The 21781-nt window shown below is 42.8% G+C and overlaps 1 protein-coding gene across 5 annotated transcripts in view; it reads left to right on the forward strand.

The window, feature by feature from the left end:
• The window catches only part of hspa12a (heat shock protein 12A), a 103346-nt gene that overhangs the window by 64314 nt on the left and 17251 nt on the right, over positions 1 to 21781 (forward strand). For all 5 annotated transcript variants that reach the window (XM_080869285.1, XM_080869283.1, XM_080869287.1 and 2 more), the window contains exons 4-7: positions 2570 to 2756; positions 11773 to 11877; positions 12846 to 12962; positions 17670 to 17841. In XM_080869285.1, the coding sequence (XP_080725411.1) occupies positions 2570 to 2756; positions 11773 to 11877; positions 12846 to 12962; positions 17670 to 17841 (581 nt within the window). The remainder of the gene's footprint in view (positions 1 to 2569; positions 2757 to 11772; positions 11878 to 12845; positions 12963 to 17669; positions 17842 to 21781) is intronic.

The following is a 21781-nucleotide window of genomic DNA, read 5'->3' on the forward strand; positions in this document are numbered from 1 at the left end:
TTTGTGCCCTCCTCAACAAGACAGACTGGAAAGACTGGGAACATTGTACAGGGATCGTAGCAACGTGCTGGCCATCCCATACTCCCAATGCACCCCCCCCCCCAGGATACTCTGAGGGATGTTGTCGAATGCCTTCTCCATATTAACAAAACACATGTAGACAAGTTGGGGAATCCCCCTCAAATATCATTTAGAACTGGCCCAACGTTCCAGAATGGAAACTGCATTGTTCCTCTTGTATCCAAGGTCAAACAAACTCTGCACCTTGGCATAGACTGTTCTCAGAGAGGCTTAGCGTGTTGTCCCCTGGAGTTGGAGCACATACTCCGGGCCCTTATTCAAAGATAGGAACTATCACCCCAGTCTGTCAGTCCAGAGACACCGCTCCAGATCTCCTTATGATACCATCACTGTACGTTTAGGCATGCTACGCTCGGTCTGTCCAGGACTCGCCCCCACTACCTGATCCAACGCACCACCAGGTGTCTTGATGCTCAGTTCTGTGCATCTGGGAGAAACGTTTCATCACTCAGCAAAGTGACTTCTTCAGTGGCCAGTCTTTTAGTGATAAGGATGTACACGTCCTGGAGAGAGAGGAACACTGGAAGTCGCTTGGATGAGTGACTTTCAGCTTCCTATGAAAACTTCTCACCCAAGACCAATTTGTCTTGGGGAGACCCTACCAGGTCTTGGATGAGTCTTGTACTCAAGGTCAAGGTCAGAGGTTATGTTCTCTGAAAATCTTGTGACTGTGACAGCTTAGGCAGGAAGTCACCTAGGATTTTCAAATAATTCTACGCGTGCATCTTTTAGGACGCTTAAAGCTTTAGAAGCACAGCTTCATATTAGAAAGTTATAAATGTTCCTGGATGCTGGATTGTCAGCTTTGAAGCAAAGCCATGGAAAACTAAGACATAATGAATTCTTGCTTTTCATTGTGTGTTAATGAAATATTAAAAGTAACAATACAAGGAGTTTTGTTGTGATGATGGTGGGGTCGTAACTCCACAACAACACCCTGAAATGTCTTCAGTTTGATACAAAGGTTTGTGTTGAATGTCCCTCAAAATTACCAAAAAAGAAAGAAATAAGAGAGCTGTACGTGAAAGAGGATAAATCCCAAAACTTGATAAACAGTTAAAAGTTCAGATAAAACATTCACAAAGGCAAAAACATTTTGATATATTAAATTCATTTTGAAATGTTAAATATCTTCTGCATCTTTCAGCCTGAAAGGATTTTTTTTCACAGCTCTTGAACTTTTATGGGCTTCCTGATCTTGTCCTTGGGTAGCTGTAAACTGTGATTTCTGTTCAAGTTCTGTTTTTATTTGATTATGTTATTCTTGCTTTAAGTAATTAATATTACTAAGTATTAAGCTATTAGTATTTGAATAGAGCTGTTTGTTGAATTTAATTGAATTAAACAGAGAAGACGCAGCCTTTAATGAGGTAAACTGGAGGTAGTGATCACTTTTGGGAATCAGATACAAAACATATTTTAGCTTGTTTACCACATAATTCAGTATGTGTTACTGAATACACAGCGGTCGAACAAAACAGTACAGAAGAAATCCTATATCACACGTGACATTACCATCATGTGAGGGGAGGCTCGAGTGAGTTGGTGTTCTGGCTAAAAAAGATTAAATAGGCTACTGTGAAGTCGTAACCACAACTTTGCTTATTACACAAAGAGATACGAAAGATTTATTTTTTTTCTGGCTCTTAAAAATCGTACGAAAACACCAATAAAATCCATTTTGTGAAAAATAAAAATAAAAAAATAAAAAAACTTTGAGGACGTGTGTTGGAATGACCATAAAACCTCTAAAGTCCTTGACTTAGAGACACAATAATTATTGTATTGTTTAAAACGGTATGCATGTATTACGAGAGCCGTAACAGCTGAACAGCCCTTTGTCTAGACTCGTCGTCACCAGGGATTGCATTTATTTTTCCAAGCTGCTCCAACACTGCCTGCTGGCATTTACAAACAGCAGGAAATTTGCTATTTTAAAAAGTGTGATCTGTACTTGTGCCCAAATTCTGCTGGTCCTCCGGTAGAACCAGTCGCTGCAGACAAATTATATAAAGGAAAATGAAAACACCTGTAAGCGTTTAGCTTGGATATGTCCGAAGGCCAAAGGGGAAAAGGCGGAGCCAAAAGCAGACTGAAGAGATGGGAAGGTTCACAGGAATGCAAGGTTTATTTAATCTTTTCCTCAGGACAATTAATCACAGGTCCAGGGGAGAGACTAGAGTCACTGGCTTTACTAAAACAGGGAAAGAGGTCTAAAAATACTAAAGAAAGCAATTGTGGAAACGATAAGTGTTCGCATTCTGCTTGTTTTGTGTGATTTTGAGGTGGATGGGCTCAACCTTGGAGGAGAAGTGCATCAAAAGTCTGATGAAAACATGTGACCAAAGACCAACTCCTTAAGGCTTTCCTGGACAAATTTCAAGTTGCTGGGGTCAACCACCTCAAAACTGTACCCCGAAGTGTAAAACAGTATTCACTTAAAAGCAGATTTACTGCACATATATTGATAACTGTCGTTTTTTTCCAGGCGTTGGGAGGGTGGGGACCCAGGCGTATCCAATCAGAAGACCCCCACCACCATCCTTCTCACTCCAGACAGGAAGTTCCACAGTTTTGGTTATGCGGCTCGTGACTTCTATCACGACCTGGACCCCAGCGAATCCAAACACTGGCTTTACCTTGAAAAATTCAAAATGAAGCTCCACACCACTGCAGTAAGAACATTGACATTAAATTTCACTTTCTAGACTTCCTGACCACTCATACTGCTTCACAGTAAGGATAGCCAGTCATTAGCATTATTCTATACATACTACTTAAAATCACACACTAATATACAAAACAGAGGAATTCAGAGTCATTCATTGTTCAGTATTTTGCCCAACACATACTGTAGCATATACACACATTACATCATGAGCATAGCAGCTCGTTAGGTCACTCTTCTTCCAGGCGGGATCAGCACAGGCACACTCCGTCGTCACCACTCAGTGACTCATCTGATGGAAAATGTGACGGTCCTGCTGTTCGGGCAAGCTAATCGAACAAATCTTAATATCAGACAAAGATGAACCAAGTAAATACAAAATGCAGTTTTTACTGCTCAGGTGTAAAAGGAGGGCGTTCAGTGTGGACACCCAAGTTTGTGAAAGGAATAGCTCAAGAGCAAGGCAATTTTGAAATTGACACCATAGGCGTATCTACAGGCGACCACCAGTATTTTTAAAGATTTTCACTTTGGTGGCCGTATAATCTCATCTGTGATTTTTATAGGTGATGTGTTCTAGCTTGCACTGGCTCATAGTGGAGTGTGAAATGGTAGGAATGAGAATCAGCCCCTTCAGAAGCTATGGGTCCTCAGCAAGAAAAGGTTGATGTGCCCATTCCCAATCGGTGATGAGTTGTTGCCCCTAAGCCTTACCCTCACCTGTGGTCATTAGTTTTGAGTAGTGACGGAACGGATGAGATCGTGGATACAAGTGGTGGAAATGGCTTTCTCCAGAGGGTCGCTGGATTCCTTAGAGTAAAACTGCTACTCCTCCACATCAAAAGGAACCATTTAAGGTGGTCTGGGCATCTCATAAGAATGCCACCTGCGCACCTAGTGGGCGAGATGTCCCAACAGGTGTCCGAAGATGTCCGAATGCAACAGTGTTCCCCTGTATAGGCTGGGGAGAGGGAGGTCTGGGCTTCTCTGTGTAGGCAGCTGCCCTTTCAACCAAACCCCATATAGGCATTTTTCCCGTTGGGAGGAGGAGTCGTTAACCCGAGTGAGTGGTTTTGTAGCAGGAATGGTCCGAGCTGCAAATCCAGAGCTCCGAAGCAAACGTTGGGCAGGTGAAAGGCAGTGATAGTGGACGAAATCCAAATTCTGAATCCATCCATACATCCATGTAGATGCTAAAAATGACAGCCTCAACATGGCATTTAATCTGTTATTAGACTCAAATGGCTTCTCTCAACATGTAAAAGAACCCACCCACCACTTTAATCACACTCTAGATCTTGTTTTAACATATGGCATAGAAACTGAACATTTAACAGCGTTTCCTGAAAACCCTCTGCTGTCTGATCATTTCCTGATAACATTTACATTTACAATAATTGATTACACAGCAGTGGAGAGTAGACTTTATCACAGTAGATGTCTTTCTGAAAGCGCTGTAACTAAGTTTAAGAATATAATCCACCCACTGTTATCATCTCCAATGCCCTGTACCAACATAGAGCAGAGCAGCTATCTGAACGCTACCCCAACAGAGGTCGATTATCTTGTTAATAATTTCACCTCCTCACTACGTACGACTCTGGATACTGTAGCTCCTGTGAAAACTAAGGTCTCTAATCAGAAGTACCTGACTCTGGATGGCATTACCTTGGCCTCCAGTAACGCTGTGAGGAACCTTGGAGTCATTTTTGACCAGGACATGTCCTTCAACGCACATATTAAACAAATATGTAAGACTGCTTTCTTCCATTTGTGCAACATCTTTAAAGTTAGAAATATCCTGTCTCAGAGTGATGCTGAAAAACTCGTTCATGCATTTATTACAGGATCAGACCAGTAGCAGAAGTGGTAAGTGAATTATGTGTGTACTCAATCCATGATAACAGGGTGGACCAGGACAAGGGGTTATGTGACAGCACGCACTGATTTAGCCTTTCTGTTTGGCTGTTGGTTTGTGGGTGGTACCCAGAGCTCAGATTGACTCTGGCGCCCAGAGCTGTGCAGAATGCTTTCCAAACTTGTGAAGTGAATCGGGGACCTCGATCTGAAACTATTTCCTGAGAGATGCCGTGGAGTCTGAAAACATGATCGACTAATAGCTGAGCATTTTCTATGGCAGTGGGCAATTTTTCTAGTACAATGAACTGTGCTGATTTAGAGAACCTCTCTACGATGGTGAGAATGACATTCCTCCCCGAAGAGGCAGGGAGACGGTGAAGAAATCTAAGCCTACGTGTGACCAAGGGCGGTGTGGTGTCAAGGTAACTTTATTCATACCCATAGCTAAATTTGCTTTACAGAAAAAATGACAGCATTTGGCATCCCTTCAAAAACACACAGACCTAATAAAGATATAAACCTCACTGTGGCACATATATAGTAATTTAATATTTCGAATCAAAAACAGTTCTTATTTAATTCAGTGACAGCAACGGGGACAAAGCTGTTTTTATAACGCTTTGTCCTGCATCTCGGAAATAGAAACCTCCGTCCTGAGGGAAGAAGCTGAAATTCACCCCTTAGCGGATGGGAACCATTTTTAAGGATTGATAAAGCCATCCTCTGTACCTGCTTGGAGTACAGGGAGGCTAAACAAGACTGTGGCTCACCTGTCAGACGACTGGACCATCTCACTATCTGATTCAGTGAGTTTTTCTCTGTGACAGAGGTCTGACCGAACCATGCCACCAAACAAAAGGATTAAACAGACTCAATAAAAGAACGAAGTTAAAATGTTTTGGTCAATGTGGAAATGAGCAAGTTTCCTAAGGCAATAAAGGTGCTGGTGACCCTTTTTACAAACTGATTTGCAATTCTGATCAAAGTTCAGTTTTTCATTGATTATGGTCCCAAGATATTTATATGATTGTACTTGCTCTATTTTCTGACCTTTAGTTAAAGTGACTCCGTGCCCATTTTGTTGTTTCCTAAAATCAACAACCATATCTTTTGTTTTAGATATGTTCAGCTGGAGATGAGACTCCTCACACCACTGAACAAAGTCATCAATGACTGGACCGTGGTTAATTTCACCCTCTTTCAGTAAGCTGACAATAACAGAGTCATCTGCATATTTAATAATTCAAATTCAAATTTTATTTGTCACGTACACAGTCATACACAGTACGATATGCAGTGAAATGCTTGGACAACTGCTCGTGACCTAAAGAAAACAAAAAAGGAAAAGGCTATGAATAAGATAGGAAATAAATATGAAAAATTAAAAAGGGTAAATTTAACTAGGAAGGAATAAAATATAAATTAAGGTTAAAAATGAAATAACTGTACAACACAAATTAGAATGAAGGGTAAATTTAACTGGGAAAGAATAAGATAAAATATATAAATTAAAGTTGAAAATAAAATAACTGTACAACAAAATACACAATATAGAACCATATAAGAATGTATGAAGAAATATAAATAAATATATACACAATAACAGCAGCTGTACAAGTATTAACAAGTATTAATTAGTATTAATGGCCCTGTTTTCATGTCTGCTCTGACACATATTTGTATAGAGAGTGAATAATAAGGGCGATAGGACGCACCCTCGAGGAGAACCTGTGGAGGAGAACACTGGGTCAGACAGAACCCCATTTATTCTCACTCTTTGTGACCTGTCAGTTAGAAAATCTAAAATCCAGCCCAGCAGGTTTTTCCTGATTTCAAACTGTTCTAAAAGTCTTTTAATTAAAATATGGGGCTGTGTTGTATTAAAAGCCGAAGAAAAATCAATGAAAAGAAGTCTTGCAAAAGTCCCTTTACTCTCTACATGTTTAAGAATCAGATTTAGTGAAGTCAAAAGTGCGTCCTCCACTCCTCTGTTGGGCCTGTATGCAAACTGCATTGGATCCAGCTGATGTTCAGTCTCTTTCATAATCACATTTCTGATGATTTTTTTCAAAGACTTTCATGACAACTGAAGTGAGGCAACAGGCCTGAAGTCGTTTAGAATTGTTGGACGACTAGATTTAGGGACAGGAACCACGACTGCTTCTTTCCAAAGAGAGGGCACGTGTTGTGTTTGCAAGGATTTGTTCAAAATAACCTGAAATATAGGACTGAGTTCATCAGCACAAGATTTAATTAGGCGGCCACTAATATTATCAGGACCCTGGCTCTTGTTCACATTGACTGTACGAAAGGCCTTTTTAACATCGCTGAGTTCAATGATAAAGTGCTGAGTATCTCTCAGTTTCTGTTTCAGTTCAGAAATATCCTCGCTAAAATCAGAAGAACTAAAACGAGCATAAAACATGTTTAAGGCATTTGCAAAATCTCTGTCTGAATTAAAACCATCTAAAATGACCTGACTGCTGCTCTGAGGAGTTTGAAACCCTGCTATGGTTTTCATACAAGTCCAGGCAGACCCAAAATTTTTTGCAGCAAATTTGCTTTCAAGAAGGTTTTTGTAGCTCTGTTTTGCTTTCAAGAGCTCGATTTTCATTTCTTTGGTGGCTGTCTGAAAATCGGTAACAGCCCCCTCTTTAAAGGCCTGTCTCTTTTTCCTTAAACAGGATTTGACGCTTTTAGTGACCCACGGCTTATTGTTAGCGTAGACTTTAACGCGCTTACGGGGTATAATCATGTCTTTACAAAATATTGCATAAGAGCTAGTAACATCCACCAAAGCGTCGAGATCATCTCCACAAGACTGAATAAAAACTTCCCAATCTGTAAGCACAGATTCTTCTGACCATATGTCAACATCCTTTGTCTCTCGTTTTAAGACCGTTTTATAGATGGGCAGAAGATGCACAGTTATGGTCAGAAGATCCCAGAGGAGGAAGCGGGAGGGATTTATAAGCATTCTTCACCGATCCGTAACAAAGGTCCAACATTTTATCCCGTCTGGTAGGACAGGATACATATTGATACAGATTGCCCAAAGTTGATTCAAGAGAGACATGGTTAAAGTCCCCCATTATAAAGTTTGGGCGTCAGGAGAGAGCGCCTGCAGCTTCTGCACTACGTCTGAGATGATGCTGCAGGTGGAGGCGGGGTGAGCCCTGAATGTAAGCTATGGTAATAAAAAGTTGTGGAAACTCACGAGGGAGATAAAAAGGGCGCAGCGACACGGATAAAAGTTCAACATCTGGTGTACAAATACACTCTCTAACAGTCACAGCGCTACAGTAACGTTTGTTCACATACAAGCATACTCCCCCTCCTTGAGATTTCCTTGTTACCCGTGCATCCCGATCCCGGCGAAAGGGAGCTCCAAAACCGTCAATTGAAAAATCGGTGTCCTGGTCCAGCTCCGTCGGCCATGTCTCGGAAAAAGCCATCACTCAGCTGTCCCTGAAGTCTTTCTGGAACCTGACGTTTCCCTGGAGTTCATCCAGCTTGTTCCTAAGAGACTGAACATTTCCAAGGATAACAGACGGCAGGGGAAACCGACTGACCTGTTGTCTCCTCAGACGCAATTTAACACCTCCACGTCTCCCTCTTTTCCTCTTCTCACTCGTTCTGTTAGAGTCTCTATGTATAAAATCCGGCATACATGAGGTGAGGTCCTTACCATCAAGTTTTAACAGTTCGTCGCGGGAGCAAACAATCCTCAGCTGACTCACGGCCTCGCCCACATCATCGGAAACAAGCCAGCACAGTAGAAATCCAACCACAATGAAGAAAAAAGAATCCATGATGTTCTCACTGTTGTGGAGCGTCACTTTGTAAGAAAACTGTCACTTCCTTCAACCAAAACACATGCCAGCGATAGAAACGAAAAGAAACGATAAGAACTTAAACACTTAAAAACTTAGGATGCCAAGCTCTCGCTCACTGCCGGTCGCTGCGTGCGCATGCGCCCTGGATTGGTGTGGTTAATGGGTGGAGTAGGCCTGAGGTGCTTGGTGGAGGACTTGTTACAGGCGCAGGCAGGACAAATGGCAACAGACTCTCTCACATCTTTGTTTAGGGATGGCCACCAGAAATGTTGTCTGAGAAAAGTTATTGTCCTTCTCACTCCTGGGTGGCACACGAACCTTGGATAACCCAATGGGCCCAATAGATAACAGCGGTTATCCATTGGGCCAACTCTGCACATCCATAACCCAACGGATATTTCCCACATCATAATTTTGTTCTGCGGTGGGAGAAAAAGGCGCTCGGCTGGAGTTTGCCTTGGGGATCAGACCTGTGAGACAGTATGCCCCTACACCAACCAGGTGGTGGGAGGACCAGGTGAACGGTACCTTGAGTGAAGCGAACCAAGGGAGCGGAGCGGCGACTTGGCTGTAGTTTCTTATGAATTACCTGTGGGAATTGGCAAACACTAGAAAACGCTGGAGCTGTTTTCGAGACTCTGGGACGTCACCTGCCCCCTGGCCAAAATGTGACCCATGAATGAGACAGTGGTGGCATGAAACTTACGTTTTTCTGATTTCACATATAAACGATTTCCCAGTAGTTGCTGCAGAACGCTCCTCACCTAAATCCAGTATTCCTCGAGAGATATGGAAAAGATCAGAATCAGAAGCTAATCTCGAAAACTATGAATCCCTAACTTGCCAGTCAGCTGGGAAGTATGGTGCACTTCAGTGGATGGTTTTGTGTTTGGTCAGCAACTGGAAAAGAATCAGGAGAATCAACAGAAGTAAAAACAAGGAAAGAAACAGGAGAAATCCGCAGAAATCCCCTATGTCTATCCCCTATGATTAACTAGTCTGAAAGTAAGTTACACAATAACGGTCAAAGACACACGTTCATTCATTTAAAACATTTCTATACATTTAAAATACTTATGTGAATATTTAATATAGCTACATATCAGCTCTACTGAATTTCTGAGTTTCACAAGCAGACATAGAGCTCACGTCACAAATTTTAGTGACTTTAACAATATTATACATTTTAATATTGATCTAGCTGACATTAGGTTATGTACACTGCACGCAATAGGGCTTTGGAGCCTGATGTCACGGGAGGGGGCGTGGCCAGGAGTTTTGGTCAAGGGGCCATTTGAACATGCCAAACAAAGGGTGAAAGCACACGGATAATGTGAGCCATGGTTCGTACTTGGCGTGTTGTTGGTTGTAGTGTTAGATTGCACAATCGGGAAGGGAATAAGCTGGAAAATGGGCTCTCTTTTTATCGTTTCCCCTTCTAGAAGCAACGTCAGGCATCACATGTATCGGATATTACCAAAAGAAGACGTCAGGCCTGGATAGCAGCGGTGAGACGAGCTGATATGGAGTTCTCTACCATAGATTTCTGTTGGTGTGCTGCTGGATAAGATAGTTAAGATTTGCTGCATTTTGGTAAATATGTGCCCAAATGTGGTTGTCAAACCTCGGTGAAATGAAACTTGCTCTTATTAAATATTCTTTAAAATGCTGTGTTGTTTGTACAGTTCATTGTAACCCATGTAACTTTCTATGAAGTGCTTTCAATAAAACGGAAAGGACATATGTTTTTTAGTTTTTTTATTCAAGACTTGTTCAGATGTACTTGAAATGCAAACTATTAACATGGCTACGCACAGCTGGCATCAATCGTGACCCACAAAATAAAACACTTGGTTATTTAGAGCAGCCCTTCTTTTGAGAAATATTTTCCCACTAGTTCAGGAGGACACACTTTTTGGAAGAAGTCTTGTGCTTTCTTCAAACGCGGTTCCCAGAAATCCACATCAGGGAAGATGCGTATCACAGAAAACTCTCTTTGTGGCCGAAGGCAGAAGTTTGTGTCTTGTGCAGCCAATGCCTGCTTTATACTGTGGACAGTTAATCTCCAGATACATCTTCCCACAACAGTCACACATTGTGAGTCCGTCTGGAGATGCTCCGAGTTCTGGAAAATTTGTGTTCACTAAAAAACCGCATAAACTTTGCTGCCATTGTCTCAGTGTAGGCCTTTCGTGCGTCCTCTTCATGTGTAAGATCTTGTTTGCACAGTAGACACAGACTTTTCGAGGTTACACACACGATTCACAACACTGGTGTGTCCAAACTTGTAGCAAGTACAGCATGCATCACTGAAGCTGCGACTCTCCCTGCACGCCAGCAAAACCAAGCAGGGGTCTTGTGCTGAAATCTGTGTTTGTTTTGGTTCATGGCCTGCTAAAAGAGTGCCGCGCTCCCACAATGCATTGCGGCTTTACGTCAACTCCAAAGCCCTATAGAACCACATATTATAGAAGCCAAAGGTTCAAATAAGTTGGGCGCACCTTCACTTTGTTTTTCACAGAAAACAGTTCTGTATACTGGATACTAAATTGCGTTAACATCAACGGCTAACGTGTCTAACATAGTGTGAGAAATGCAAAAATAAAGAGATAACCAGGGGGCAAATATTTTTGCTGTGCTCTGTATTTCTGCCAATGGCTTTTGGCTCAGAGCCCGTTACTGCTCATAATTACAACACACTTTTCTCCCACAGTCAACAGTTACTGAAGTAAAAGGATCATTACGTGGATATTCAGGGAGTCCCTCCATCTGAGTCTCTCATAATCGGCTTGTTTTTTGTACAATATTATTATGATTAGGAGTTTTCTGAGTTATAGGCCCACTATAGGGATATGTCAAAATGTTTCACTTTCTATTTTTTTCCCAGCAAGTACAGGTACAGACGTGAGCCATGTGAAGTTTGAAAATCCAAAAAAAGACCACTGCCATTCAGCCCACCATGAGCTTAAATATGTGGCTACTTGAAACATGCTGTTACATCTGATAGACCTTTTTTTTACATACATTATGAAACTGAGTGCATCCAATGGCTGTGAGTCCTTCAGTGTCAGAATAGTTGGTGTCACTTCACAGACAGACACTTTTTTACCCCAGCTGTTTTTGTCAAGTTTAGATGTTTACCCGTGACTCATGCATGTTACAATAACTGATACGTCTAAATTGGTCATGGATGAGAGGTCGTTAAGAATGTATGGAGTAGATTGTACAGTGTGGCGTGGTAGTAGATGCGTGTGGACAATCCACAAAGGGAATAGAAAAGAAACTAGCAGTGATATATTGACTGTGATGTCTTCTCTCTGCAATCAGAACCTGTCCATCAACACTGACCTCCATGCAGCTAATGGGAAGCGTGTCAAAGCTCTGGACATCTTTGCCTATGCGTTGGCTTTCTTTAAGGAACAAGCACTGAAGGTAACACATGTTTTCTGTTCTCTTACTCATGCAAAGTAATATTTTCTCCTTTGATTAAGCTTCTGTTGACAAACATTGGAAGATGTGTAGAATTTAACCCTTTAAAGCCGGTCGGAGCGGGCACGCTCCATTTTGCGTAACTATTTTTAAATTCCGGTAGCACTGCAACCACGTAAGCTAGCACAATAATTTTTTTTGCATATGAAACCGGAGGAGTTGTACTTAGATCTTATGCCATCAGCTTGTCCTCGGTCACGGTTTCCTTCCACATATAGCTTTGCAAAAACTGTATAAAAAGCACTTGCAGCAACAAAAACATAATATTCCAGAAACACGCTTTGCCGATCCGATCAGCTGTTTGTAACACTTCCTACGTCCATTAGCGTGAACTGTCGCATGTCCGCCATGACCTGCCCGAAACCGGAAGTGACGTCATTTTGCGGAAATGTAGTTTTTTACCATCAAGGCCTCATAAGCCTATACTGGTGTTTTTAAAAGTTATGTTTGACTTTATGACTTTCTGTGTCGTTTCTGGGATGCTTTGGACTCATATTGCACTGCTGGAAATAGTTTATTTTGATGCATATGCTGTTATTTTGCAAATTTGCATTATAATATTTATTTTCGTTTTTCCTGCAGCATATGAAAATTGGTTTATTTCAAAAATAAAACTATGAAGACACTCAAAATAAATTTCCTGTGGTGGGAAACTAGTTTGTGCAACTTTTTTGTATTTACAGTTTTGAGGGATAAGCCTCTTAAATTTCTCTAACTAGAAATATATGTTAAAAAAACAAAAAACAATTTTCAATTTTTTTGTAGTTTATTGCACTTTTTTGCAATTTATGTAATTACTATGCACTTAATGCATACATATTATTAAAATTTGGGCTATAATGGTTGTATTGATGTATAGCAACTTGAAATGCATAAGGATTAAATGGCGCGTTTAAATGTTCTTTCAACAGGAGCTGAGTGATCAGACAGGCGGCGAGTTTGACAACAGTGATGTCAGATGGGTGATCACAGTTCCTGCCATCTGGAAAATGCCTGCAAAGCAGTTCATGAGGGAAGCTGCTTACAAGGTAGACTCTTCCCCCACTCACCCACAAATGTAGTGGTGATTTTAACATTAAGTAGAATTACTGTTGAGTGTCGTTGTATCCATACCTGTAAATCCATACATCCATGTTCTGCTGCTTATCTGGGTTCCCAGTCACAAGGGCTAAAATCTAATCACAGATATCCAGACCTCCCTCTGCTTGGCCACTTCCTGGAGCTCTTCTTGGGGTACACTGAGGTCACTCCAGAGATATAATTACTCTAATGTGTCCCGAATCTATAAAAATCCTCCTGTCAGCTGGACATGGCAAAAACACCTCACTTAGAAGATGTTGGGTGTGCCCCACATAGCAAAATTGGTATGGCCCCGATCTGGCCCACACAATGTGCTTACACATGGCCCACATACCGCAAAGAATGACGGCCCTTTGGTGGCCCAGATCTGGTCTGCCAGAGGTGGCCAACACATGGGCCAGCACAAGGCCAGTTGCAGACACGCTGGTGGTCCTGTGCTGGCCCATGTGTGGATTACCTCTGGCAAACCTGATCTGGGCCACCAAAGGGCCGTCATTCTTTGCGGTATATGGGCCATGTGTAAGTTGTGTGCAGCCACGGGCCAGTTGCAGACACACTGCTGGCCCTGTGCTGGCCCAGACCAGTTTCAGCTCTGGCCCCTGATGTCAGCCTAATGTGTAGCTTAACCAAGACATGTGCCGGAACATAATAGTGCAAAAGTAACATGACGAAACTCTGTTCAGACAGTGAACGGACTGACTCTTATATAGCACTTTTCTAGTGTCCCAGATTACTCAAAGTGCTCTGTACGGCATGCCACATTCACCCAGTCACATAATTTTCTCTAAACAGAGTGCTTCCTAACTACATTCATGCACATTCACACTCTTGACATGCAGACTGGAGGAGTCAGGGATCGAACCACTAACCTTCCGATCAGTAGGTGACCTGCTCTACCTCCTGAGCTACAGCTACCCACTGGCAACGATGAGTAAACCGTCACTAGGTTTTGGATAAAGTGTACACTCACAAATCTGTCAAACTTGCATTTAAAACGTTGGCTACCATAGCAGTATAGTATTGCAACATGGCATTTAGGTCTTCTAACTAAATTTGCACATTTAGAGGACAACGTCTGAATGCATTGTTGAGACCATGTGTTATAAAACCAGTGTTTCAGGCTTTGCATCTGTAAAAACATCTTCTTAATGTTATGCTTAGATGATAAATTAGCTCAAGTCAGACTTGAAATACATTGTTGGAAACCCTGAAGATGATGAGGAAAATTGAAGTTTAACAACAAACTGCTTGGTTGAAACAAGTCTTAACTGTTCAAACCACTAAATGGAAATTCTTACAAAGCAGACTTTTGGTATTAAATTTGTTTCAGGTGACATTTACAAGATCTGTAAGAGTCTTTGTTGATACCACGGCATCATGTTTGTCTCTGACTGCCAAACCCGTCGTATGGCTGTAGCTCAGGTGGTAGAGCAGGTCACCTACTAACCAGAAGGTTAGTGGTTTGATCCCAGTGTGCATGCCAAATATCTCGGGCAAGGTACTATTCCTACGTTTTTCTGATGCCATCAGGGAACGTAAATGTTAGACATTTGAAACAGCGTATTAAAAAGTGAAGGAGGTAAATTGTGTGAAGTGCTCAGAGTAGAAAAGCGCTGTATGAGAATCAGTCCATTTACCATGGCTGAATGCGCCTGGTACATGCGCTGGACACATGTGCTGCAGCTGTCCAAGTAAAAGTTAGCTGAAGGGAAAGTTGTTGCCCTGCTGGAGATCACTAAGTTTGGGTCAATACAAATTTGGTTTCCACTGTGCCACTCAGCTCCTACATTTTCCACATGTCAGCAGCTGCTTTTAATTGGTGGCAGCATTAGTTACAGTAAAGCCACTGCTTTCGTCTCTAACTGCTTCAGTGCAGCTTCTCTGGACTTTCTGTTCAAAGCAGAGCAGCTGATTTTGTGCATTTAAAGTAGCCATGAGATGAAGTAAGGAAAGAAAACTAAAGGAAATGTGAACAACGACACAAATGTGAGATGCAGTCGTTATCACTTTCATCTTTGTTTTGGTGGACTGTGATTTGTAACAGCTGCAGTTTTCTGTTCTGTGCTTACACTGCACGTGTCATTCCTCACCAGCAGTTCTTAATCACTGCTTCATATCACAGCTAATGTGCAGCATTAGTCACAGCACATTCTTCACTCTTGATTGCAGATTTGTATAATCGCCATGTTATGCATTCATTGCATTCCTTGGCCTGTTGCTTCCTGTGAGTAGAAAAAGTTGTTAATTGAACTTTATTGTATTTAACTTGGGACGGCTGTAGTCAGATTTATTTTCAGTTCAGTTTTATTCTTATAGTCCTGATTCACAACACAAGGCACCTCAATGAACTCTGTATTTAAAGTTCGGCATATTGTTAGAGAGATAATCAAACAATGTTCCATCCACCTTTTTATTTTATTTATATTATTTTTTTCCCCTCATTGTATTTTGTTTTCTCTTCTTTCTTTTGCACCTTTGTGGTCCAGCTACCCAATTTCGCTGTGCAAGAAACTGCACAATGACAATAAAAAGCTCTAAGTCTCTAAGTCAGTGTTTAACAACAGTGGGAAGGAAAACTCCCCTATAAGAAGAACGAAACACCAGTAGAACCAGACTGAGGCACCCGCTGGGGGTGAGGATAAAACAACTAGAGCAGAGAGAGTGAGGACAAAAGGCGGCCTACGGGAAAAAGAGCAAGAGTTTAATATTTACTCATGATTAAATAAAGTAGTGTCGAAACAGGTGAGTGAAGGACAAATGCTCAGTGTATGATGGGAAGCCTGCCAGCAGCCTAAGCCTATTGGAGCATTAAGGTGGTCAGTCAGCACTAACTAAAAGGAAAGCTTTAAAGCTGAGTGTGTGCCTGTTTCACTAATCCAAACTGGAAACTGGAAGCTCTGCCTCCCATTCTAATTTTAAAAATCCTAAAAACCAGAAGTACAACTGCGGTCTGAGACTGAAGTACTCTGGTAGTGATGATGATCAATTAAATAATCTATAAATACATGAATTTGCTTTTTTAGCTCCACTCCAAGATAGGTGCACTAATAAGAAAGTGAAATGAGTCGCCAACGGCTGCATATATACAACAGCAAACAGACCTGGAAAGAATGTGCAACAAACATGTGTGAGTGTTTGTGTAGATGTCTTTGACATCCTTATAGTGAGAGTGAGAAGCTGCAATAACACAACCAGGAGCCGCAGGACCCAGGAGACCATAGAGTACTGATCCGAGGCTACACATCACAATGACAACTTCGTGTCCACCCCAGGACTAAGAAGAGGGAGGCCCAGATGAAGCACCATGGCTAAAGATCAAGAGCCCTAGAAGACCAGAGGCAAGGGGCAGCCCACCCTGCCATAGGCCAGCCATCCCAGCATGAACGGGGCTGCAGGTGCCCAAAAACCACCCAACACCAAGCAGATCCACCTCCCACGTAGAAGAGACTGAGCCATCCCAGACCACAAACTAGGGCGCAGTAAGGAGTCAGCAAGTCCCAGACCCAGACCACATCAGCCCTCTCTGAAGTGTGGGTGAGCAGCCTGCAGCAACTGTGCTGCAAGCTGTGTCCGTGTTATATGGTCCTGCACGCCTGTCCAAATGCTCTGGCAGTGAATATGTGAAGACACATGGTTTAGGTATGGTATCCCAGCCTCACCCAGCTGGTGAGGCTGGGTGAGGCTCACCAGCTAAATTGAATTCTCTCTAGAAAGAGAATTCAATTTAGAATGATGTCTTTGCTAGACATGGAAGCAAATACATCATTTATACTCCTTACTTCCTTATACATTGCCAAGAAAACTGTTCTGATGAACTAGAAACCAAAAAACTGCTTATGTGTCCATCTATATAGAATTTTACTGCATGATCAAATTAATCAGGAGGAAACTTTTGCTTTTTCAAAAAACCAATGACTTTGTTTCTCTCTGGTCCCCACTGATCAGTTACATCACCTAGTGGGGGTGGGTGGCTGTATTTTCTTTTTCTGGTCAATATATTGTTGTAAGTTGGTGTTGAGTCTGTCAGAGAGGTGTTTATGCTAAACCTTTAACGCTGTTACAGGTCTTACTGCTAAAGCTAATGAAAGGCAAAGCAGAGAGTGTTACGTTTCCACAGAGTGTTTGTTCCAGCTTTGTGTTCTGGCTTTTGTTTTTTAAACTTTTATTCTTGATGGTGTGTTTTTCTATTTAAAAATCCATATGCTTGTCTAGTGACCAGTCCATAAAGGGTTTATTAGGCATCAGTGAAAACAAATAGTGGATTTTTAATTGTTGCAGCTCTCTTCATGAGTGATGTAGTCATGTACGAATAACCAGAAGAAAAACTTCTATATACGCTAAATTGTGAAATAGTTAAAGTGTCAGACTAAAAAGAGGAAGGTTTTAATTGTAAATATTTTAATTGTGACAAAGCATAAGAGACCGGATGATCTTGTAGATTAAAAGAGAAAACCCCATTTTCTCAGGGGGCTGTAACCTATCCCACCTGTCACAGGGTCAAAGGTGAGGTACAGTTGTGACTAATAATTCAGCAAACACGGGGTACCTCAGTGTATACTACATGTGGACACAGTAGAAGAAGCTGAAAAGACAAAAGAAACCTTTTCTTGTCCTTTAAAGCTGAAGCGTATTGTGTTGTGCATGCTCTTGTCTAGTCTGGTCTGGTATCCCGGGAAAACCCTGAGCAGCTGATCATCGCCTTAGAACCTGAAGCAGCATCGATCTATTGCCGCAAGCTCCGCCTCCACCAGATGGTGGACCTGGGCACCCAGACCACACAGAATGGCTTCAGCCCCTCTGACAATGTGGGCAGTGGGATGAGCCAAGGTATGTCTCACTAACAGATATAAGAGATTATTCTGAAGCCACGAGCATGTTTTCATTCATACATGCACACAGTCATGTTCAGTGTTTGATTTCCGATGGCAACATTGTTACTGGCATCATAACATTTTCCCTTATGTTGTTTTCTTTATAGCATCACCAGGTAATTATTACACAACTTTTCAAAAACGATTCAAACATACACCAACTCGTTTCTTTTGAGTCTTCACATTTCCCTTTATGTTTGCTTCTTCTCTGAGAATTGTGTTGTACTAATCAGCTTCTTCAGATTTATTATCCATCAATCCGTACATTTTCTGTCACGTACAGTGGGGCAAAAAAGTATTTAGTCAGCCACCGATTGTGCAAGTTCCCCCACTTAAAATGATGACAGAGGTCAGTAATTTGCACCAGAGGTACACTTCAACTGTGAGAGACAGAATGTGAAAAAAAAATCCATGAATCCACATGGTAGGATTTGTAAAGAATTTATTGGTAAATCAGGGTGGAAAATAAGTATTTGGTCAGCTCAAACAAGGAAAATCTCTGGCTCTCACAGACCTGTAACGTCTTCTGTAAGAAGCTTTTCTGTCCCCCACCCGTTACCTGTATGAATGGCACCTGTTTGAACTCATCATCTGTATAAAAGACACCTGTCCACAGCCTCAAACAGTCAGACTCCAAACTCCGCCATGGCCAAGACCAAAGAGCTTTCGAAGGACACCAGGAAAAGTATTGTAGACCTGCACCAGACTGGGAAGAGTGAATCTACAATAGGCAAGCAGCTTGGTGTGAAAAAATCAACTGTGGGAGCAATCATCAGAAAATGGAAGACATACAAGACCACTGATAATCTCCCTCGATCTGGGGCTCCACGCAAGATCTCATCCCGTGGGGTCAAAATGATCATGAGAACGGTGAGTAAAGATCCCAGAACCACACGGGGGGACCTGGTGAATGACCTGCAGAGAGCTGGGACCAAAGTAACAAAGGTCACCATCAGTAACACACTACAACGGCAGAGAATCAAATCCCGCAGTGCCAGACGTGTTCCGCTGCTGAAGCCAGTGCATGTCCAGGCCCGTCTGAAGTTTGCCAGAGAGCACATGGATGATACAGCAGAGGATTGGGAGAATGTCATGTGGTCAGATGAAACCAAAGTAGAACTTTTTGGTATAAACTCAACTCATCGTGTTTGGAGGAAGAAGAATACTGAGTTGCATCCCAAGAACACCATACCTACTGTGAAGCATGGGGGTGGAAACATCATGCTATGGGGCTGTTTTTCTGCCAAGGGGACAGGACGACTGATCCGTGTTAAGGACAGAATGAATGGGGCCATGTATCGTGAGATTTTGAGCCAAAACCTCCTTCCATCAGTGAGAACTTTGAAGATGAAACGAGGCTGGGTCTTCCAACATGACAATGATCCAAAACACGCCGCCCGGGCAACAAAGGAGTGGCTCCGTAAGAAGCATTTGAAAGTCCTGGAGTGGCCTAGCCAGTCTCCAGACCTCAACCCCATAGAAAATCTGTGGCGGGAGTTGAAAGTCCGTGTTGCTCGGCGACAGCCCCAAAACATCACTGCTCTCGAGAAGATCTGCATGGAGGAATGGGCCAAAATACCAGCTACTGTGTGTGCAAACCTGGTAAAGACCTATAGTAAACGTTTGACCTCTGTTATTGCCAACAAAGGTTATGTTACAAAGTATTGAGTTGTATTTTTGTTATTGACCAAATACTTATTTTCCACCCTGATTTACGAATAAATTCTTTACAAATCCTACCATGTGGATTCATGGATTTTTTTTTCACATTCTGTCTCTCACAGTTGAAGTGTACCTCTGGTGCAAATTACTGACCTCTGTCATCATTTTAGGTGGGGGAACTTGCACAATCGGTGGCTGACTAAATACTTTTTTGCCCCACTGTATCTAGGTCACGGGGGCAACAGTCTAAACAGAGCCCAGAGCTCCCTCTCTCCACCATCTTTCCTAGCTCCTCTGGGGGACACCAAGATGTTCAAAAGCCAGCCAGGAGATGTAATTGCTCCAGTCTGACCTGGGTTTGCTCCCCGGTCTCATCCTGGTGGGACATGCCCAGCAAATCTCACCTAGGATGTGCTCAGGAAGCATCCTGGTTAGATGCCTGAAATGGCTCCTTTCCTTTTCGAATCTGAGGTTTGACTAATAGATCCTCTCCAACTCTCTGGCATACATCCTCCCAGGGGGCTGAGAAGCTTGAGGCCCAAAAGTTGCAGCACACTCTCTGGTACACCCTCTTGAAGAGGGTCAGCCAGTCCAGAGGCAGTGTCCTTGCAGTGTTGCAGATGCGTGTCAGCCATGCAAACTGCAACAGAAAGTTGGGAAAGTCAGGGTGAATCTTGGATGTTGGATAGAAAACACTCTGCTTCACGGCTGAGCATGTCAGTCCCTGCAGTCACATCCCCTCCACATTAGTGTTAAAGTTTCCCAGTATTAAATTCGGTTCTTTTGTATTCTTTACGGCCAAAAAGACACAGTTCAGAAGTGGTCCTGAACACAAAACACACAACCCCAGGTCTGAAGCACAAACAGAAGCCTAGGTATTTATGCACTTGCTCTCTACGTCACACCACACTTTACGTTTCGATCAAACAGCCTAGTTGGTTTCACTTTCTACTGCAGTTACCACGCTTCTGCAAACGCATGCAGTTTCCTGTCAGCACTTTTGGCACAGAGTGTACTCAGAGTTAGGCCTTTCTTATATAAAGCAATATAATCAGCATATAAGCATTTAAGATTATAAATGTAAACCTCAACACCAGTAAGACAGTCGAGTCATCAGGTGGGACCAGTGTCTCTCGCCCTCAAACACCAGTTTGGGCGCTCTCCCACCAAAAAGTGGACGTCACATATATCTAAAACCAGTTTCAGCAACTGGGGGTTGGATCACCAATACGTCCACCCTCAGCTGCTGCCTGGTCCACAGCGCACTGGTTCCCTGCAGCCCCTCCTGTGTGAAGGGGTACAACCATGTGGCTCGTTCGGGCTGAGCATGGCTGGCTCCGCGGGCTAAGGCCAGACCACCAAATGCTTGCTCATGTTGCCCCCACTAACCCAAAACATAGGAATGTCATTTGCAATCGAAATCTGTGCAATAGTAATTAGGGGTGAAATTACATGAAATTTCAACCTCCCATCTGAGCAAAAGGACTTTAATTATGGTTTTATTAGGCCTGGAACGAGTTAAACATGTGGCCTGTTTTCTATGCTTCCACATTAAAAGCAGGACAGAATCATTTCTAGTCTATCAAGCAGTGTGCCAATGATGCAAAGTGAAAATGTTAAACAGCAATGAGCTCTCTGTGCGTTCTTTCTCACATATTTAAGTTGTATTTGGTGCAAAGCATGTGTTCATCACCACAACCAAAACAGAAGACTTACAAGGTTTATCAGTCCTATTGTTAGTCTGCATAAAGACAAACTCCACATTCAAAGACTCATTTTGGCCTTGCTTGTTTCCATTTGCATTGTTGGTTCTTTTGTGTATCCATGGATACACAAAAGAACCTCCTTGAATCGCTACCTTATCGTGGTAGAGGGGTTTGTGTGTCCCAGGGATCCCAGGGGCTATGTTGTCTGGGGGCTTTTGCCCCCTGGTAGGGTCTCCCATGGCAAACTGGCCCTGGGTGAGGGAGCAGACAAAGAGCGATTCATAAGACCCTTATGAAAAGGACACCGAGGGAACAGTTTACCCTGCCCGGGATAGGGTTACCGGGGCCCCGCCCTGGAGCCAGGCCCGGGGAGGGTGCCCGAGGGCGAGCGTCTGGTGGCCGGGCCTTAGTCCATGGGGCCCGGCCGGGCACAGCCCGAAGAGGAGACATGGGCCCATCCTCCCGCAGGCCCACCACCCGCAGGAGGCGCCATAGGGGTCGGGTGCATTGTGTGCCGGGTGGCGGCCA

This window comes from Rhamphochromis sp. 'chilingali' (assembly GCF_963969265.1).
Source record: "Rhamphochromis sp. 'chilingali' genome assembly, chromosome: 20".
Lineage (NCBI taxonomy): Eukaryota > Metazoa > Chordata > Actinopteri > Cichliformes > Cichlidae > Rhamphochromis > Rhamphochromis sp. 'chilingali'.